This window comes from Antedon mediterranea, chromosome 3 (assembly GCF_964355755.1).
Source record: "Antedon mediterranea chromosome 3, ecAntMedi1.1, whole genome shotgun sequence".
Taxonomy (NCBI): domain Eukaryota; kingdom Metazoa; phylum Echinodermata; class Crinoidea; order Comatulida; family Antedonidae; genus Antedon; species Antedon mediterranea.
The window spans coordinates 28572064-28592628 of record NC_092672.1 but is presented as its reverse complement, the minus strand read 5'-3'; the positions used below and the strand labels follow the sequence as shown (position 1 = coordinate 28592628).

The window sequence follows — 20565 nt, the reverse complement described above, 5'->3', positions numbered from 1 at the left end:
ATCGTTATTTAATCCACTTTTAAATATCACATTATTCACGTACTGTGTTAACCTGAATAAACGCCGTATTATACAATAGACGATCGTCTTCCATCCGCTACCTCCCGCCCACACACACGCACATAAAACGGCGTTTGGAATAAACGCCCACACCACTCCGCCCACACCCTTCAAATAAACGCCCCGTGGCCTTTTTTCCTCGAAACTCCCCATCACATGCATTATACACACAATATTGTATTTTTATAATTTTTTTACAATTCTAAGTATAGTATATTCATTGTGATGAATGAATGCCCGTTGCCTCCTGGCCTTTGTCACTCGGCCCTTTGCCACCCGGCCCTTTGCCACCCGCCCTGCCTGTTGCCTGTTGTGACTGGGGGAGCCAATCCATTAAACCTTCTGAGATTCACCTGTCTAGTATACAATATTTTGGCATCTAATATCACGATATAGAGATAATTAGGCCTTATATTCTCATCCAGTTGAAATGCTACTGATTAATTTTAATTAAACTGTTGTTTTGAATTGTTTATACGAATTGTTTTGTGACATTCAATTGAAGATGCAATATATCATAGCATTTTATACTGACAAAATCGGTAACGAAATCGGTATAAATTTATTTAGATAAATACAATCATGATATGTTGCTTTAACAACTATCGGAAAATAGCCCTAAAACTTAAAACATCTGGGTCTATACCATAGAAAAGCAATTTATTAACTAAAATGATTTCTGTTTCTGAAAAAACACATTTTATTCTTGAATTTAGACGATTTAATTTAATTGTAGGCCTAATTAAGAAGTGCAAATGAGACTCTCAAGTGGCAAAAGGCCGGTATTACGTCACACCTTATGGATATGACTAATGAATATTCATGTTTATTTTATGACGTTTCATGAAGGGACCCCAACTTGTTACGAAAAGAAATATCGCGGGTGAGAAAATATATTTATATTTAGGAAGTAGTTCGGCTATCTTTCACGTATCTTTCAGAGAAAGTCTTTGGGGGGAAAAATACGCATACATTACCGCTCGTCTATGTAAATTGGCCTTAATTCTTAATAATTCCTACTTCGGTTCGACTTTACATAATTAATTTTCAATAATTGTATATGATTAACATGTATTGGTCATGAATGTCATAGTTACGCTCTTAGAAAACGAGACCGACTTGGTTACTTTGGCAGTCGAATCGAATTTCTATTTTTCATTTTCAGTATTTTATTAGTAACGTTGAAAACAATCAGTGGAAAGTGGTCGAAATGAACAAAGCTAATGCACTGTTTGGTAACATGTCCAGAGAACACAAATAACAAGTGCTATTAACCACATGACTATCCAATAATTAAAATAATAAAAAACATGTTGGTAAATTATGAATAAACAAGTACATAATGTTTTATTGAATCAACGTCTTTGTTGATAAGTTAATAATATTTTTTAATACAATTTTTAAGATGTTCAACAGAATGGTAATGAATAGTTTATGTAAGTTTGTAGTTCATCAATAGCAATGTTGATACATGCTGTTGCCTTAAATCATAATGAAATAATCGGAATTATATAAAACCTAAATAAATTCCTGTCATTTGATTGGACGATTGTGGGTCACATGGCGTGCAATAGTACGCACTATTAAACGATCGAGTACGAAAAAAAATCTTTTCGCGTTTGGAAAATATTTTTTTTTATACTATTGCTTTTGAAATACAACAGCGCCACCTATTTTGTACTTTCGCCGCAAAGATTGAATGTTATGACTGTTTTTGCGATGAAAGTAGAATTTTGAGAGAGATATATAATTGATGTACTAATTTAGATAAAAAAAGGCATTTAAATTAGTTTTAGATCGTTTGTAGGATTTTGAATTATTAATGGGACACGTGGAATCGTTGGAAAAAACATAATTAGCCTAGATTAGTTCCAGTTGCCTGTCGAAGTTTCGTATTTGGTATTGCTGCCTTTCAGCCTAAAGGCCAATTTACACAGACGAGCGGTAACGGTAAGCGGTAAAGTTGAGCGGAAAACGCAAAAATAGAATCTATGTTATTTCTTATGACCATTTACACAGAACGCGGAGCGGACGAGCGGTTGAGCGGAAATCCGCTCAGGATCGAAACAGATTCGATTTTGTGAAAATACCGCGCGGTAATTATGGATTCTTGCCAACCAAGGACATGATTGAAATGACGTCATCTATCAACAAATTTTTTTTTGCGTGCGTCGAGTGAAAGACGACAATAAATACGAGTGCCGTAGTAGGCCTAGCCTATAGTTTCTTCTTCTTTTTATTCAGAAATACAAACACCTACGACGTGACTAATGTTCGTATAGGGATAGTGAAAAGAAAATATACATTTTAGTACGTTATTAGGCAACAATTCCCTCTAAAACTTAGGCCTGTGTGTGCTAGGCCTACTGACAGTCAGTCACATCCAGGCCAGCAGTGACTGTAACATGCATTAGCCTCGAGGCCTACACGCACCACTCCGTTCGCGAACTCTGCGCGCTGTGTAAATGGAAAAAGCCACGCGGTTTTTCGCTTACAATTACCTCCTACCGTTACCGCTTGTCTGTGTAAATTGGCCTAACTAGTAACTAGGCTAGGCCTGTTAGATATTATGCTAGGCTAGGCCTAGGTGTTTTAAGCCTTGCTAGGCCTAGGATTGTTTGGTTGACATAATCAACACTACAGTATGCGTGTTTATAAAATCCATATATATATAATATTTAATATATTATTCAAAACCAAATGTTACTGTTTTTATCAATGTGAATCAAATTTGGGCCTTGGGCCTACCTTTTATTTGATTCAAATGACAGGAATCTATTTAGATGTTATGTAAAACAAATAATAAATGTTTTATATCCGTGTAATGGTACAAATAATGGCATTTGGTGAATGATGAAAGGTTACAATATTATAACCTTTTATCATTTACCTCATGCCATTACTTGTACCATTACACTCATAAACATTCATTATTTGTATATTAACATGTATAATGATTTAAACATTTAGAGGAATAAGTTTAAACTTAACAATTTGGTTAATCGGTTTGGAAATAAAAAAGAAAAAAACATTTGTAAACGATGTACAGTATTATAATTCAAGGATAACTATTTTAATTCGTTTGAATTTTTCATAGGACTCGTTTTTCAAATACAAATTTTGTTGAACAAATAAATTGATTGAAGTGTTTTTACAGTGGAATAACAATACCACAATCACAATGACAAACATCCATCATGCACATACGTTATCCTCCGATGTTAGAATTTTATACTCATACATCACATTGCTTTTAAGTTGTTGAGCTAATTTTGGTATTAGACCCTTTAACTCAAGGTGAAATATTAAACCCCATTGGTCGTCTTCTTTGAAGGGAAGTTGGAAGGAACGACATATAAATTTCTTTGTTGATGTACTTATTTCAAAACCAAATCTAATCAAATTTTGTCGAATTCTTGAGAATTGACAAACCTTAAAGTTCTCGAATCCTTCAAATGACGGTACCCGGTCTTTGATAACTTGGTTTAAACCAGTTAAACGACTCACGTATACAGCCTCTATAACAACAGTCACGTCAGATTTGTTGAGAATCCCTGAGCCAGCTAGTAGATTGAAAAGAGTATGTGGATCTTCTGCCTTCTGTATTGCGATTAAACTTGTGTGGCTTCGATACTCGTATAGTAATAACTTCAAGAGATAAATGCTCCCATGCTCTTCCCAGAAACTACAAACTTCGTGTAACAATCTTTCAAAATACATTGTAGGATATCCTTTAATACAAAAATGATTATACATGTAAATAATATCAACTTATTTTAGTATCAAACATGATAGGCCTATCACTACATATTATGTAGGTTAATATTTTGTACTTTATTCATACCGTGTGTTTCCGATAAGTAAATGATGGCATGCTTATGCTAAACCAGAGTAAAATAATATCATAAACTAGTAAATGTAATTTTATAGTGATAAGGAAACTTACTTTTTGTTTGTGCTGGTGGTGATATTCTAGACTCTGACAATTCTTCTGTAAACAAAAATTGTACAAAGCTCATAAAATAAAACCATTTGTTCACATCTATTAACTCTTTGTTGTGTTTAAAAGCTTTTTCATTTGGTTATTTTTAATTATACCTATCAATTTAATACGATCAGTCTAAGGATGATTTTAAAATAGTCAATTCAATTGACACATTAAAATACTATGGCTTAATTATTATTATCTATTAGCATGATAATTTTAGCATAATAAAAAGAAATATAGAATCATACATGATCTATTTATGGTAGTGAGGTATTTTGATGCGTAAAAGATGGGCCAATAAGTTGCGCACAATACTAAATCAATGGCTGAATGGTTGATTCTATCTTATAAATTAACTAATCACATTATTAAACTAACTTAATAGTGTTTCCCCATCATGCTCCACTAGATCATGTCAAGGTGATTAAACTGATCATGTTATTTGATCATTTTAGGTTTACATAAAATAATGAGGCATAATCATGATCAGTGGAAGCATGATCAACGGTGAATGTGAATTCACCTTTACTTTTATTTACCTTTACTATTATTCTAAAATAAACATTTAGTTTGTTCTGATGTAAGTTGTTCCTTACCTTTTAATTTGATACTCTTGCAAACACGTTCGTATTGATGTTGATCGATCCGTAATTTCCATTCAGAAACAAATTCAGACATATGTTCTTTAGGAACTAATAATTCTACTAAACCTTTCAGAAGACTCCCACTAGTATACAAGCTCCATAATTTGTGTACAGCTTTTGAATGTAATGCACAAAAATTAAAAGTTAATTTTTGTCCGACTGTATTAACCATAAAGCCAAAATCACCCATCAATTCACTTTGTTGTGGCGGATCCTTCGTATGTAAGACGTCTTTCTCATTAAGCATGTTTTGAAAGATGTCTACAACATACTGTGGGTATGGTGGACATTTAGTGCTCTCGAGATGCACTGTCAGAATATCTAATATGAAAAAATGAGGTAAAACAGTTCAGTAAAAATTTAGAAAAGGAATTGGTTAGTCTTTGGACTAATAATTACAAAATACTCTAAATTTAACTAAATTCTAAATTCGCAAGATCAAAGAAGACCGAACTAAATTATTGTTAATAATTATTATAATTTGTTGTGGTGGTGTATCAAAAATAGCAAGTTAAAGATATATTGTCCCCCTGAAAACAATATTTTGTTTTGAATTTTTTTTTTAATATGCCATTTTAATGTCGCATAATAGTTTTTCATTTTGACCAAAAACTGGATCGAAACAAAATTATTTACCTTTACAAAAAATATTTAAATTGTCTGTCAGACAATGAGTTTTTGGTCGGATTATATTATTCTTCATTTTTTGTTTTGTTAGGGGATAAAACATCTTTAAATTAATAATCAATTGTTATACCAGGTATACATAGTCTCATACTCTGCCATTGATATTAAATTGACACTCTAAACATAATTGAAACGTCTCGGAGTCTAATTATCTATGATGTGGTGTTATGCAAAACACTTTGCAAAATAATAAGTCCTTGTGTTGTTGATAATGTTGTTCCAAACATTAAAGGCACTGTAACAGTTTGAGTAGATATTGATAGAGAAGAATTAACTTTTGTTTTGAATTCTGTTTCTCCTGCAGCCTCATGCGACTGCAAAGCTACAATAGTAGGTTTAGATACAATTTTATAACTATCGAAGAAATCAACATTATGCTAATGTTACAGAAAATTGATACAACTCTAAATTGTGTTGTAATAGATTGTTAAATCAGTGTAATTTAATAGGAAGCTGTAAAAGTACAGAACTATAATTACTCCATAAATGAATAAATAGCTTGTTAGTTTGATGTGTTCCTATTTGTTTATGACATAGTATTAAAACATCTAAAGACATTTATTTGAAAAAATCAAAGTACCGAAATGTAATGTACCGGTAAGAAGACAATGACCTGTTAGTTTTCTTTTGTTATTAATCCAAACCACATATTACAAAATAGAAAACAAAAAAATTTAAACTATTTCTGAAGTTCCGATTTAGGCCTACAAAATAATGTAGGCTTAATCCGCAAACAAATCTCAATATGATTTCTTGACTTTTATCATCGGATCCCCTTAGTGCTAACCTATACCTAACTACATACAGTACCGTAGCTTTATCAAAAAACAATAGCCTACCCACTTATATATAATTTGAGATAGTTATGGAAATGGTGATTAGAAAACTTACTAACCCACTTTTCTATTTGGTCTCTCTCCATTCCCACTGGTTTTGAATATTAGCTTTTGTGGTATCTCTGAAGGTAATATTAGCCTTTTTTCCCGTGTTGGTGCCTGTGATTGTCTCCCTGTTGCAGTCTGCATTGGTACCAATGTTGGAGTCGGCGAAACCTCTTGTGTTTGAACTGTAGGCTGACAGGGTGCTGCTATAAGAGTTATATAATAAATTAAATAACAAAACAATAATTTACAAATAAACACAGAAGAAACCAAAATAAAATTCCTGAAATTTAGAGGTGGCATAATTTAAAAACTAGCTTGGTTGGTCGCAAAATGTCATATTTAAATTCATATAGCTCCATTTATGTGATTTAAAAACACTTACTTGAAGAAGTGCCTTGTGTTGTAAACATAGAAGGCAATGGGACAGATATTGGTTGAGTATAAATCGCTTCTTTTTTGGATGTTATTCTATATATCTATTATCTTCAGACTGATCAACTACAGCAGATTTAGATACAACTATGAACATTAAAAGAAATTAATATTACGGTAGTCCTAAAAAACTTTTAACTTTCAGGAATTTAATGAAAAATTTGTTAAATAGGTTGCACAGCATATCACGCCTGAAGTTGTTTTTTCTTGAACAAAGTATATAATTTCAAGTATAAAATGATATGCTATAGTACCAATATTTTTTTACTATTATGATCCTTTGCGAAATTGTATACAATATCTCCAATATAACAGCCCCTGTATCCTCATTGAGGATGAGGCATGATAATAATGTTTTGGACTTGAAATACAATAACAGTAAGATTATGATTAAGATATCAATGAAAAATTAATTGAAATAAATGACAAGATTTTTACCTAATTGAAACGATAACAACTTTCTTTTCTTCTTAAGTCTTGGCGTATTTAATAAAGTGCAGAATATAAACTCTGATCTGACTCTAATATTGGATATACCATCCCTGCAGTCAACGCCATTGAGGAGTGTTATTCTATAGGCAATTGTCGAATTCATTAGACTCATTTATGGTAGACCTACTTTATCAATACTTTTTATCTAACTAAAAAAATCCCGAAAAATTGTTTGTCAATGAAATATGAAACCTTCTGAGCACAACCCCACTCGCCATTGGAATAATAGCTAGTGTCATCAGCCATTTTCAATGGTCTTGACTAGAAGAATATAAGACGGTATTCTACACACCTGTATGAATTGAAGCTGCCTTTGATGTCTGTGTTGGTGCCAACATTTGTGCAGGTGTCGAAGCCGGTGTAGATGTTGGTATTGTAGGTGCCGGTAAAATGATGCGATATTGGTGCCGTTAATGTAGCCTTGCCTTGGATACCTACCTGATCTATCTCAGATGTACCATGAAATGTAAATTTGATAACATTAGTTTTCACTATTACGATATTTTTCCATATTTCTATCTTGGGAAGATATTATAGAGGTTTTTATAACAAAATGTCTGATTTCAACGACAGATTTTCAACTCAATTTATTGTACGCGGGTCGAAGTAATTCCCGGTTGCACGATGAGTTCACCTTGCAACAACCTGGTTTCAACTAAGTTGGCCGTTATAGCCATTTTAGCTTTACTCGGGGTTTACTCGGGGTACCCGAGAGTCTAGGACTCCTCTTCCATAAACTATTTGGTAGCGAGGTTATTGATGTGTATGTGACGTCACATCCCGTCTTATGACGTCATTAGAGCTTCTTTTGCTGTACCCCGAGTTTCGCACATTCGTGCCTGTTTGTTTATTTTTGGAACGGACCGCGCGTGTGAAGGTACAGTAGTTCAAAAATAAAAATTATACTGCAAATTAATAAAGATCAAATTAAATATACGCCATAAAGCATCGGAATTATAAAATTACATAGGGAGATCGGATGATAAGACATTTTTTTTAAATCGAGTGAAATCCTGATAGCCGAGTTTTATTGAGTAAACTGGCAGGAATAACTGTAGGCTATCTGTGTCCCGTTAGGACCGGGATGTCTGCCCATGTTGCAAGCCGTCTAAAACGTCTTCTTTCTTGGGCCGAAACGGCCCACTCTGTCGCGGGAGTTAGTTTCAAAAGATGTTTAATAATAAATAATGCATTAAGTATTAGGATGGTATTTATTTGAATAAACGCCTCTCCAATTAAACATCACTTTGAATAATAATCCCCCAACCCAACTATCTAATAAACGTCCATCCACATTTATAATAACACAATTATACTATTTGTAGTAGAATTCATCGCACTGTTATATACAATTACCAAGCATTTGTTATTCTTTTTTACCACTTTTCATATCTATTCATTCATTCATTCATCTTTTATTTCGGAAAAAAAAAATTCTCCATAGTTCAGTAACAAATTAGTGTACATTATTGCAAATATAACAAATACATATAAATATATATGTAGATATATATTTAAAAAACCTATGCTACATAGTCACGGTTAGAACAATAGATTCATCCATCTACTATGTAGATTGGATGAAGGAAAAGCAAATTCATGAATACATTTTATGACAATATTGTCTGACCTCCCTAACCTGCACAACATGCCAAACACCACCTTACGTTGTAGTTCGTAGAACGAGCAGATGTGGTTTTCTACAAACATGGTGCTGGCACTGCATGACCTAGGTTTATTAAGGAGCAGGCGTAAGGCATTGTTGAAGCACACCTTTAGTGCTTCCATAGATTTTACATTAAAATTTGCCCACAAAGAAGCACAGTATAAGTTACTACAATATGTTTTAAACAAAAAACACTTTATGTTTTTAGAGCATTTTGAGAAAGTTCTACATAGTGTATTAGATCTAATGCACAAAGACCTGTACTGTCGTTTGATATCCGTATCATCTTTCAAATCGGGTGTCAACGTGTGACCCAAGTAATTAAAAACTCTAACAAAGTCAGGTTCCGACTCAAATAAGTTTAAAGTGGGAAGCTTTGTCAATTTCCTGACTGTAGGACAGAATAACATACATACAGATTTTTTCTTGTTATACAATATATCATGCGTTAATGAGTATTTTTCACACATATGAATTAGATGTTGTAATGCGGAGGCAGATGGTGCAATAAGTACCATATCATCCGCGTAACTAAGGAGGATTTCATTTGATTATAAATGTTACCATATTATTAAACCTAAAAAATTAAACATTATCCCTCGAATAAGCACCTCCCTCAAATGAACTCCGCCTCCTCACATCCGCCCCCTGTAAGAGCCCTACCAAACAATAAACACACATACTTTAACATGTTATTAATCATCAAGACACTGTGAAACAGAGTAGGTTTAGTTTTACGAATGTCAAGCATTTTCAATAATGGTAACCGACAGAAAACGTACAAGGAGAACGTCCTTCTAAAACCTTTTTACCCGAGTCATTATCATTCGTCTACACTTCCTAGAGGGGGAGCCAGCGAAACCTTCTAGTGGTTTATAATTACAGTATAGTTATAGCAAGTTGGCTATAGTGAGCAGATTGATTCCAAGTCGATTTGAGGGCAATTATTCTTTTTTAACGATAATAGGTAGACTGAATTATAGGTTAGTAGATGGTACGCTCGCTTCGCTCGCGTACCATCTAGGTCGTGCCCACAGATGGTTCTCGAATACACAGTAATTTCAGGGTAAAAAATCTGGCGACTTCAAATGCACGTACCGCAGGACTATAATACATTGTCGTTTACAGAAACGAATAAGTAGACACAATGATTTATGTAGTCAACCAAAATTAGCACCCTGGGAATTACTTCCGAAAGAGAAACTTACCACAAAATGAGTCCAAATTGTTTATTCATTTAAAGAAACCCAATTAGGGTTGAGGGATGGGAAAGAGGATAGGTACAAAGAGGAACATTTTTTAAATATATTCTTTATCCACGTCAGTAACGAAATATTGTTTTCATTTTTTATAGGCCTATAAATAATATACCACTAACGGTGACTAAATATAGTAAAACATTTGCGATTTAATACTTTGTTAAAACTGTCACTGTCATAGTCGATTGAAATAGTAAAGTACATGTAACGATACACCACTACGACGTTTATATTTTTTGTAATTATTAATTAATGCAAACATTGAGAAGCAACTGTCAGTAATAAAGTTTATTTGTATATTACGTGTTTATATATCTAACAGTAGAGCCTATCCATAATCACAGTAATAAAGTTTATTTGTATATATTTTTCACGCTGCTGCTCTAGCCCGCTACGTCCCATTAGGACTACTCAATCAGAAGCTAAAGCAAGCAGCAGTTATAGTTCTAAGGACAGACAGTTTTGTGAAAATGGAAACTCCACTATGATTTATTGATTCCAGCTGCTACAGTAGACCCAAAAAACGGCTGGGAAAGAGTCTATTAGGACATGTCATCCTAAAATTACAAATCCCTATATTCACTGTCAGTGTCAGATATTCATTGAATTATTATCGAAACAGTCCATTAAAATTTGTGTTTGTAATAGGATACTTCACAATTGAAATATCTAGGGTGATGAAGTGACCCCCAGATTTGACCTTAGCAATAAAATTAACTAAAGTGACAGAAATTGAGTATTCACTTCTGTAACAAAAAAGTAATATTTATTCACATATAAAAAATGAAAAGAAACCCAAAAACCATTGTCTGGCAATTTAAGTATTTGTTGCTTTAAATTACATTTTTTCAGGTAAAATAACTATCTATTATGTGACAATAAAATGACACATTCAAAAACATTTGAAATAAAAAATATTTTTCAATAAGCGAGCAGCGTTTTTTGTAAGAAATATTTCTTGTTTACATCTAACAGTATTCACAGTAAGAAATGTTTGTATATATTTTTTTTACATCTATTCACAGTAAGAAATGTTCGATTCAAATGACGACCAAAAATGGTTAATAGGTATTTGCAGTACTGTATTGTCAAAGTATTGCAAGTTTATTCTCCAAGGGCTCATAAATAGTATTTTTTAAAGAAAATCGGCCTGTCTTCAACATTATGATGCTGTACTCGAGCAGTTCAACCGGTTTTCAGCTATTAAAAACAATTATCGTAGGAGGAGATAGGAAAATGCGAAGCGTCCTCGTATTATTGTGTGCGGGTATTTTTCAAGTTGGACATCCATTAGACAGTGTATACCACGATCGGAAAACACCCCTATTTGGGGCAAATCGTTGAACCTAAATTCGTTTTAATCGTCAATAACCAAATATCTAACTCAATTTAATTAGTAAACAGGGTTACATCAGGTGGTTAAAATCAGTACCGAAAGTACGAACCAACTTTATATACCATCGAGTAAAAATTCTAGAAGTAAGGCGCGATTTACCGAATTTTGCCCTTACGTAAATTTATATATAGATAAGTACTACTCCAAGTACTCCGATTTTCAACAGCCGCACATTTTGAGTATCAAAATTCCCGATAGACCTCCGACATAGGGCTATGTATTTTTTTTTCTCTTTTGTGGGGGAAACCCACTTTTATTGCAATAATAAACAACAATGAATACGGTATTTAAGTGATATTACACAGACTGAGGTTAAAGATTATAGACAATATTTTGATATTGTGTTGAAATCTAAATATGATAAAACAAATATGTATAAAGAGAAAAATTATGTTACAGAGCTAAAACGATATAAAGATTGATATTCAGTATTAACAAACACGAATGTGCGATACTCGGGGTACAGCAAAAGAAGCTGTAATGACGTCATTAAGACGGGATGTAACGTCACATACACATCAATAACCTCGCTACCAAATACGGCTATATTCCGAAAAGTTACGTCATAACCGGAAATGTCATAATTATGGTAAATTATGAAATCTCAAAGTGATTTTTGTCTGTTTCAGGGAACAGAAATGACGGCACAATATCATAAATAAGTTTTACTGTATATATTCTTATTTTCCAAGTCAAGACCTTTGAAATGATAACAAACACGGCTATATTACGACGAAAATCGTTTGGAACCAAGGTACCATCTTCGAGACGTCATATGACTGCATCCGGTTTGAATTTTAAAAATCCGGCTCAATAGCTTTGAGGAAATGTCCCTGTAGTATACCCATGCCAAATCCCAGTTCAATACTACAACGAATAAGGGAGGAGTAGTACTTTATAAATCGGACTTTTTCGATTGTTACCATCTTTATGACATCATAATTCTGCATCCGGTTGAAGTACGTCAATTTTCTCTCTATAGCTTTGTTCACCTATTACCCTAGTGTATGCATGCCATGTTTCAAAGCCGTCAGCAGACGACGCGTAAAGAACTAGTAGGACTCGAAGGTTTGCTGAATAGTGTCCAGATGGAAGAAAAAAAGAAGAAGAGGAAGAGGAGAAGTTGAGCGAGTCCTTGACTCGGGTACCCCGAGTAAAAATTGAGATTCGGTATAATAATGATAAAATGATATATTGCATTATAAGATTGTACTTTGTTTGAATACTTTGATAAAATTGTATAGTTTTACATTGATAAAGAAATTTTGAACATAATATTGCTTTCATTATTTACATGAATTATATGATAAAATAGCTAATAAATATTGCAAAGCTAAACCCAAACCGAATTATGGGGATACGCCCTAGTCGCTAGCCAGGTTTATTTTTATAGTTCTAGATTAAGTCCTGGCTAACACCAGTTGTGTCTCGGTCATCCCGGACTCGGGCGCCTCCTAGAAAACAATAATATAATAATCGTGGTAAACTAACATAGGGCTATGTAAGAGATTGCAACAAAAACGATCTTTTATTCTATTAAATTCATGCCAAAACAGAATAATTACATAGGTTGACATTGACATAGCAACACCCACGTGGCCAATAGAGCAATCTTATTCTTGCATGATGATACACTTGTCATACCATTGAAGCCACACCTAGATTATGCAAATTACGCTACACATTGATAATAACATTATCAATGAACATCACACATTTAAATAAGGGCAATTATGTTATCAGTAGTTCAACGATAGATATAATGCACCCACGCTACGTAAGGTAATCCTGACCATGCCGTAAAAGCTGTGCTCGAGAACAACTGATAACTCAGTTCGCCGTCACTTTGCACATTTAAGTGTGCCCAACCCGTGACAACATGCATGTTAATTAGCCACGTCATAGTATTTTAGGTCTACTGTAAATATAAATGATTGTGGATAAAAATAATAATAATAATACGTAGCTAAAACAACAAACCAAATTATGGAAATCAAGTTTTATTAATTAATATGAATAACATACTAAATCTGAATTAATATATATTAATACATCTATTATTGAATCTAATACTTTCCTATTAGTGTTTTTAAACAAATAAACTATAAAACTGTTATTTGTAGTGTATAGTATTAATTGTTTAGCTGAGAGTATGCCTTTTTTCCGATAAATAATAAAGAGAAGTGCGTGTCTCTATTTTACTTCATATGACGTCATTTCTGTACTCGTCTATACGTAATTTTACCTTTTCTCTTGTTTTATGTACTTCTAACACGTTCAATGCAGGTTTTTCTCCAAGTATATTTTCCGATTCACAACTAATCTTGTTGTTTTTTAATAATTAAAAGTAAGTGCGTGTCTATTATATTTACTCCGTATGACGTAATTTATGTACTCGTCCATGTAGTGCTGTCTTCTTTTGTCTAATGCACATTCTGTTCATGGCAGTTTTTTCTCTAATCTACTTTACTTGTTGATGGTATACTCATCTCAATTGTCCCGTAGTGAATTGAGCTTGGGTCGTTTGTCATTCTTTGATAATCTTTTGTTTCACCGCCCGAAGTTCTTTTCTTTCCTTCTACACTGTGATGATAGCCATACAATCCATATATCAGTAAGCCTTTAAGAATAAAGTGTAAATATTATTTCTATTTAGGCCTATAATCTGATTTTATGAAGTGACTTAACTGGTCATTTTTTATATATGAATGCTTGAAAAGTGCAGTATTGGCAGCCGTGATTCTATGAGTTTGTAAATAGGGGTCCCATGGCCTAAAAATGCTGAAATGAAATGCTGAACTAATCTGAGATGTATAGTATTTTTTTTTTTACATTATAAAGTTTAGAGCCGGCTTCAATTTGTTTTGAGTGGCTTTACCTATAGTTACCCAGACGATAAACCGAAGCCAGGTTAATGCTTGTAATTTCACTAACAACAAAATGTCGAAGAGCACACTCAGTGCTGGGAAGTACGGTACAAATGGCGTCTGGAATAGAAAAAAAACATTCAAATTAAATCTGTCATTATCACTCTTATTGGCAATCTTATTTACAAATAATAGTCTTCTAAAAAGGCATTGAGGTAATATAATTTTTCAGTAAAACTGAACCATACACTACCTTAAACGTTGTAATATCTTCATTTTGGTTGTGGAGTGGTATTGGAATAAATGTCAGAATGGCTAACACTGCAAATAATATGGCCAGCAACATCACCCACCAATTTGACATATCATTTGAAATGAAAAGCAAAACTGTTAGAAATTGAAATACAACCGAGAGAAAGTAACAGATGCAAACAGCTCTTCCTGGTGGAAGGTTACTGATTACTGGAATCTTCTGAAATGGTTCTTTGAGAGTTCCGTAGTTCTTTTGTTCGGTTGGAACAAACGATCCTGTGTATAAAGAACTATCATTAGTGTCATTATCTGACAATACATCGTCTGTATCTTGTTGATGTGATGGTTCATATCTTACAACGATTACAGCCGCTGCCACCATAGCATATGCCATCAATGTTCCAATTGATAAGAATTCAACAAGAGCCGAAATGTCAAACAAGAGTGCAAGTATAGCAGACATTGCACCGAACACGAGAGTTGCTATAATTGGTATTTGTGTACGTTTGCTTACTACTGCAAAACATGGAAAAAGTAGACCTTCAATGGCCATGGCGTAAACAGATCGTGGTATGGCAAAAAGAAAGCCAAGTTCCGTGGAGCCCATTCCAATTAATGTACCAACACCAACGACATATTCAGCCCATTGGTAACCAACGCTTTTAAACGCTGCTGGATAGGCTGCTTTGGGCACAACTTCGTTGTACGGAACCAGTAAGATTAAGGTTATTGAAGCTAAAACGTACAAACAAATTACAAACACGACAGAAAATAAAGAAGCAATTGGCATGCTCTTGTTTGGGGTCAAAGCTTCTTCTGCTGCCAATGCTATAACGTCAAAGCCAACGAACGCATAGAAACAGATCGCGGCTCCGGCCATAACACCCTGGAAACCAAACGTGAAAAATCCATTTCCGCTGCTAAAATTTGAAATATCCGCTTTGGTCAGAGATATTATAAACATTGTAATGACTATCGTTACATTAAGAAAAACGAAAATGTTCATGGCGTTGGAGGAACATGAAGCACCAAGACATACAACTACTGCTAGTATACACACTATAACGAAAGCAACAAAATCTGGATATTTTCCCAATAAGGGAGATTCCCATGCTTCACCGTTCAGCACATATTCTATCGTAATATTTTCTATCTGGTTTCCAAGTAGTTGATCAAAGCTACCGCTCCATGCAGATGCCACGGCGGCTGCTCCTACAATGTACTCCAGAATGAGATTCCAACCAATTAAAAAGGCCCATAGCTCTCCAAGAGTGACGTAGGCGTACATAAAAGCAGAACCAGTCTTTGGGACTCGTGCACCAAACTCAGAATAGCAAATGGCTGCCATCAAAGACACCAATCCAGCAATTATGTATGATACTATTACTGATGGTCCAGCAACGTGTTTGACTACCTCTCCAGTTAAAACGTAAATTCCAGATCCAACCATATTGCCGATGCCTACCATGACCAGATCTGATGTTGTTAGACATCTCTTGAATTCTGTCTGAAGATCAGACGGATCCAAATACTTAGTTCGTGAAATATTTGCTAAAATATTTGACCGTGGCATGTTGACCAATGATCTGTTGTAGCAAATTCAGTAGACAAATGTACGTTAAATCTGAAACAAAAGAAGGTGGCGTAAAAATGAAGGATTATCACTTTATATGCATTCGCACGGGGGAGGGGGGAATGAAGTAGGAATCCGTGTGAATAGGATTGCTAATTGTGTGGTGAGAGGTATTTTCTATTCGGAGGGCCACTATGAACATGCCGCTACGCTATAGAGAGGGTAGGATTAAGGCAATGTCTAACAACAGGACACTGCGCTCGAACTGAAAGAAAATAAAAATCAATAATACAAATACCGATAGGGCCTACTCTCTATACCTCTCTACAGGGAGTCCTTTTTTCCATTAGACCTAATTTTATGGTCCTTAAAAATGAACCCCTGCCTAACATATGTTTTGTCTACATTATATCTAACGAATGTAAGTAACAGTTTAAACCAACCATGTCTTCTATGCCTCACGCCATTTAAAGATCTGCCTGGTATTGAATAAAACCACGTATCCCTATTGTATTGAATTAAGCCCTTCTTTGTAAATACTCATTCATTGTAACCAAATCAAATAACCGGCCATGACTTCTACTACTCCGCTCTTACAGTATGTTTTATGTTCAAATGTGGGTGTATTTAGGCCTAGCCTATAGCCTGATTTTCCATTTATATATGAATTTGTGAAAGGCATTCTGTACTGTATGTAATTGCAAATTAATATATTAATAAATATTGTATTAACGTACATGGATATTATGAAGGGTATGACCATATGGACAGAATTCAAATTTCGAAACAGCTGTAATTATAAAAGTGTACCGTACCTTATTTTAATGAATAGTATTTCGGTTATTTGTTCAACTCGTGGTTCAACTCCGTTAACGGTGGCTACGACTTATTATTCTATAACTATATACAGTTAATTTAACTTGCTACTGTATAACTAATGACTCTCATGTCTGTATCTATATATCTATCTTTTATATAGTTTTAAGCGATTACGGATAACGAGAGAAATGCAAAATTTAAATTGTAGTTCTACTCTTTTCTGGGATAAATAACAGCATTCCTGGTCATTGGAAAGCCATATTGAAAATTACGGTGGCCCACAACTGTCACGCACACTATAACACAGAATCACACAATTAAAGAAGGAATTACACAATTAAAGAAGGAATCACACAATTAAAGAAGAAATCGCACAATTAAAAAAGAAATCGCATATAAACAAAGGAAAGCATGAAAATACAAAACGAAATGCACAAATAAAGAAGAAACGCACAATTAAAGAAGAGCTAAGCACAATTAAAGAAGTCCGCAACAAATTCGAAAGCTCCTCGCACAATTAAAGAAGTCTGCAACAAATTCGAAAGCTCCTCGCACAATTAAAGAAGTCCGCAACAAATTCGAAAGTACCTCACACACAATTAAAGTACAGTAGTCCGTATGGAACGCCATTGCTGCCTCCGGCAGGAAACTTTAATTCTATTCGGCTCTTTTACCATTACGTTCGGCTCTTTTAGCATTCGGCGCATTTCTATTCGGCCCATTTACCATTACGTTCGGCTCTTTCAGCATTCGGCTCTTTTTTATTCGGCCCATTTACCATTACGTTCGGCTCTTTCAGCATTCGGCTCTTTTTAATTCGGCCCTTTTTTATTCGGCTCTTTCTGCATTACGTTCGGCTCTTTTTGATTTGGCCCTTTTTTATGCGGGGCGCAATTAAATTCTAACCTTTTACATGGGGTCAAATGGAAGAAAATCAACGGCTGGAAATGAGTCTATGAAAAGTTTACAAAACATATAGATGCAGCATGTAGAGTGTTTGGTTGGTTGAATTAAATGAATTTGAAGGCTATTTCAATATAACTAAATCATTTTATTGACATGATTAATGTGTTAGTTAGAGAACTTGCAATTGTCCTACCTTATTGACCATTTTGAGAGAGAAAAGGTTTGATTTATGGCCTAGGCTAGCTAGGCCTCGCCTAGTGTCAGCCAAACATTTAATAATAATAATTTACCCTTTCTCTCTCAAAATTTGGTAAAAGATGAATTAATTTAGGTTATTCAACACATCTTTAATCGGTTGGCTACTCATGGTTGGCGCCATGATGATGAAATGTGTGTAAACTTTTCATAGACTCATTTCCAGTCGTTGATTTTCTTCCATTTGACCCATGTCAAAGGTTAGATTTTAATTGCGCCATATAAAAAAATGCCGATTTAAAAAAAGCCCAACGTAATGCAGAAAGAGCCGGCCGAATAAAAAAGGGCCGAATCAAAAAGAGCCGAACGTAATGTTAAATGGGCCGAATAAAAAAGAGCCGAATGCTGAAAGAGCCGAACGTAATGGTAAATTGGCCGAATAAAAAAGAGCCGAAAGCTGAAAGAGCCGAACGTAATGGTAAAAAATGGGCCAAATAGAAATGAGCTGAATGCTGAAAGAGCCGTACGTAATGGTAAAAAGGCCGAATAGAAATGCGCCGAATGGTAAAAGAGCCGAACGTAATGGTAAAAGAGCCGAATAGAATTAAAGTTTGCTGCTGCCGGAGGCAGCGATGGCGTTCCATATGGACTACTGTACTCTAATTGTGCGAGGTACTTTCGAATTTGTTGCGGACTTCTTTAATTGTGCGAGGTACTTTCGAATTTGTTGCGGACTTCTTTAATTGTGCGAGGAGCTTTTGATTTTGTTGCGAACTTCTTTAATTGTGCGAGGAGCTTTCGAATTTGTTGCGGACTTCTTTAATTGTGCTTAGCTCTTCTTTATTTGTGCATTTCTTTTTATATTTTCATGCTTTCTTTTGTTTATATGCGATTCCTTCTTTAATTGTGTGATTTCTTCTTTAATTGTGTGATTCCTTCTTTAATTGTGTGATTTCTTCTTTAATTGTGTGATTCCTTCTTTAATTGTGTGATTCCTTCTTTAATTGTGTGAATATGATTTATATAGTGTGCGTGACAGTTGTGGGCCACCGTAGAAAATGATTCTGGACAGCTTATTGTTTTAAAGTTGTCAGGCGAAAAGAAATAAAAATATACTGTATATGTTAACATATTTCACAATGATACGACAGGAAGTTATTAATTAACAACTCAATGATTCAGACTATGATAATTAGACCTAAGATGTCAGTCAGTAAAAACAAATACAATCACGTAATTAATTCACATTCATACTTTATTTACAACTATGGCTTTCTACAATAGCATGATGCACACCGGACTCTAATCTAGCCCGCGTACTCGTAATGAACGACGAATATAGACCTTCCTCTTAATTTATGCTACTTTATTCATTACGTCATTCATAAATTACTCATGCATAACGGAATGTAACTAGTGCCATCACAATCGCGCCTACATGACCAACTTAGTGAAAGTTTTATTGATTTAAGTTTAATTAACTTTCAGTAGTTACTTTTGTAGAAAAAAGCATCAGGCCTAAACACGATTTCGAAGGCAATTCAAACAACGAATATTCTTGTGTAGATAGAATCAAAATTCATCTGAAGTGCACTTAGTACAATGTTGATGGTGGTCTGGCCTGCATTTCGGTTCTGCCATTTTCAAATAATGTGCATAAAACCAGGAAGGTATAAAATAAAAAACACTGTCTGTAGCTAGAGGTAATTCAGTCATCCACGATCTAAAGAAATAATTAAAGCTAGATAAAGCCGTTTAAATGCTAGATAATCCGGAAAACCTGGTCAGATTAAGGAAATCTAACAATAGGTTGTTGAGCTTTGTTAGATCAAAGGTTTTATGTTTGGCTGCGACACGTTCAGTTTCACGATCCTAAACAGAAACCAGGAGAATGATGATATGGTATAATCATTTTTCTTCTTCCATATCCAAAATCATTATTGAATAAGTTCATTTGAATCTGATAATGTAATGTGAAAAAAAGTTACCTCTATATGATCCAATATAGTGTCAAGTTTGTAAGATGATATCGGTACTTACATTTCCAGAGAACTTGACGTTTCGCCTACTAACAGCAAGGCATAATCATAAGTGAATACGTTCTGGTGACGTAGCGGTGACACGGTTGAAAGGAGCCATTGTGAAGTTTACCGCTTGGAGTTATCCAAGCGGGATGTGCGGGGGGTCGGTCTCTTTACGTTTTAGAATGTTATCGTAAATGTGCGATAGTTCATATGCTCCTTCACCTCTATTCATTTTATTAGGGTGTAATCTTATATGTAAATCATGTCCAATTGGCAATGTGTATTTTGTACGACATACGTTTTTTTCAATAAATTTTCTTTCTGATATATTAATATTATAGTATTTCATGGGCAAGTGTCCTCTACATAGGGGTGTCTTCTCAAAACGCGGTTCTAATATTAAACAATATTTTATCACTCA

General features: G+C 34.4%; 1 protein-coding gene across 2 annotated transcripts; it reads right to left on the bottom strand.

Moving 5' to 3' along the window:
- Positions 1–13198: 13198 nt before the first annotated feature.
- Positions 13199–20125, bottom strand: LOC140043801 (cationic amino acid transporter 4-like). 2 transcript variants are annotated; one of them, XM_072088273.1, is made up of 4 exons: positions 20109–20125; positions 14629–16251; positions 14387–14495; positions 13199–14128 (listed from the first exon to the last, which is right to left on the bottom strand). In XM_072088273.1, exons 2-4 carry the CDS (start codon positions 16198–16200, stop codon positions 13965–13967), a joined length of 1845 nt encoding a protein of 614 aa, XP_071944374.1. In that variant the 5' UTR covers positions 16201–16251; positions 20109–20125; the 3' UTR covers positions 13199–13964. The 2 variants fall into 2 exon arrangements, with proteins under 2 accessions (XP_071944374.1, XP_071944373.1); XM_072088272.1 differs by lacking the exon at positions 20109–20125 and adding an exon at positions 16644–16673.
- Positions 20126–20565: the final 440 nt, after the last annotated feature.

Coding starts and splice junctions, on each gene's coding strand:
- LOC140043801 (XM_072088273.1), bottom strand. CDS start 16,200: ATGCCACGGTCAAATATTTTAGCAAATATTTCACGAACTAAGTATTTG. Junction 14,496..14,628: donor AAGATATTACAACGTTTAAG/GTAGTGTATGGT, acceptor TTTCTATTCCAG/ACGCCATTTGTACCGTACTT. Junction 14,129..14,386: donor TATCGTCTGGGTAACTATAG/GTAAAGCCACTC, acceptor TTATTCTTAAAG/GCTTACTGATATATGGATTG.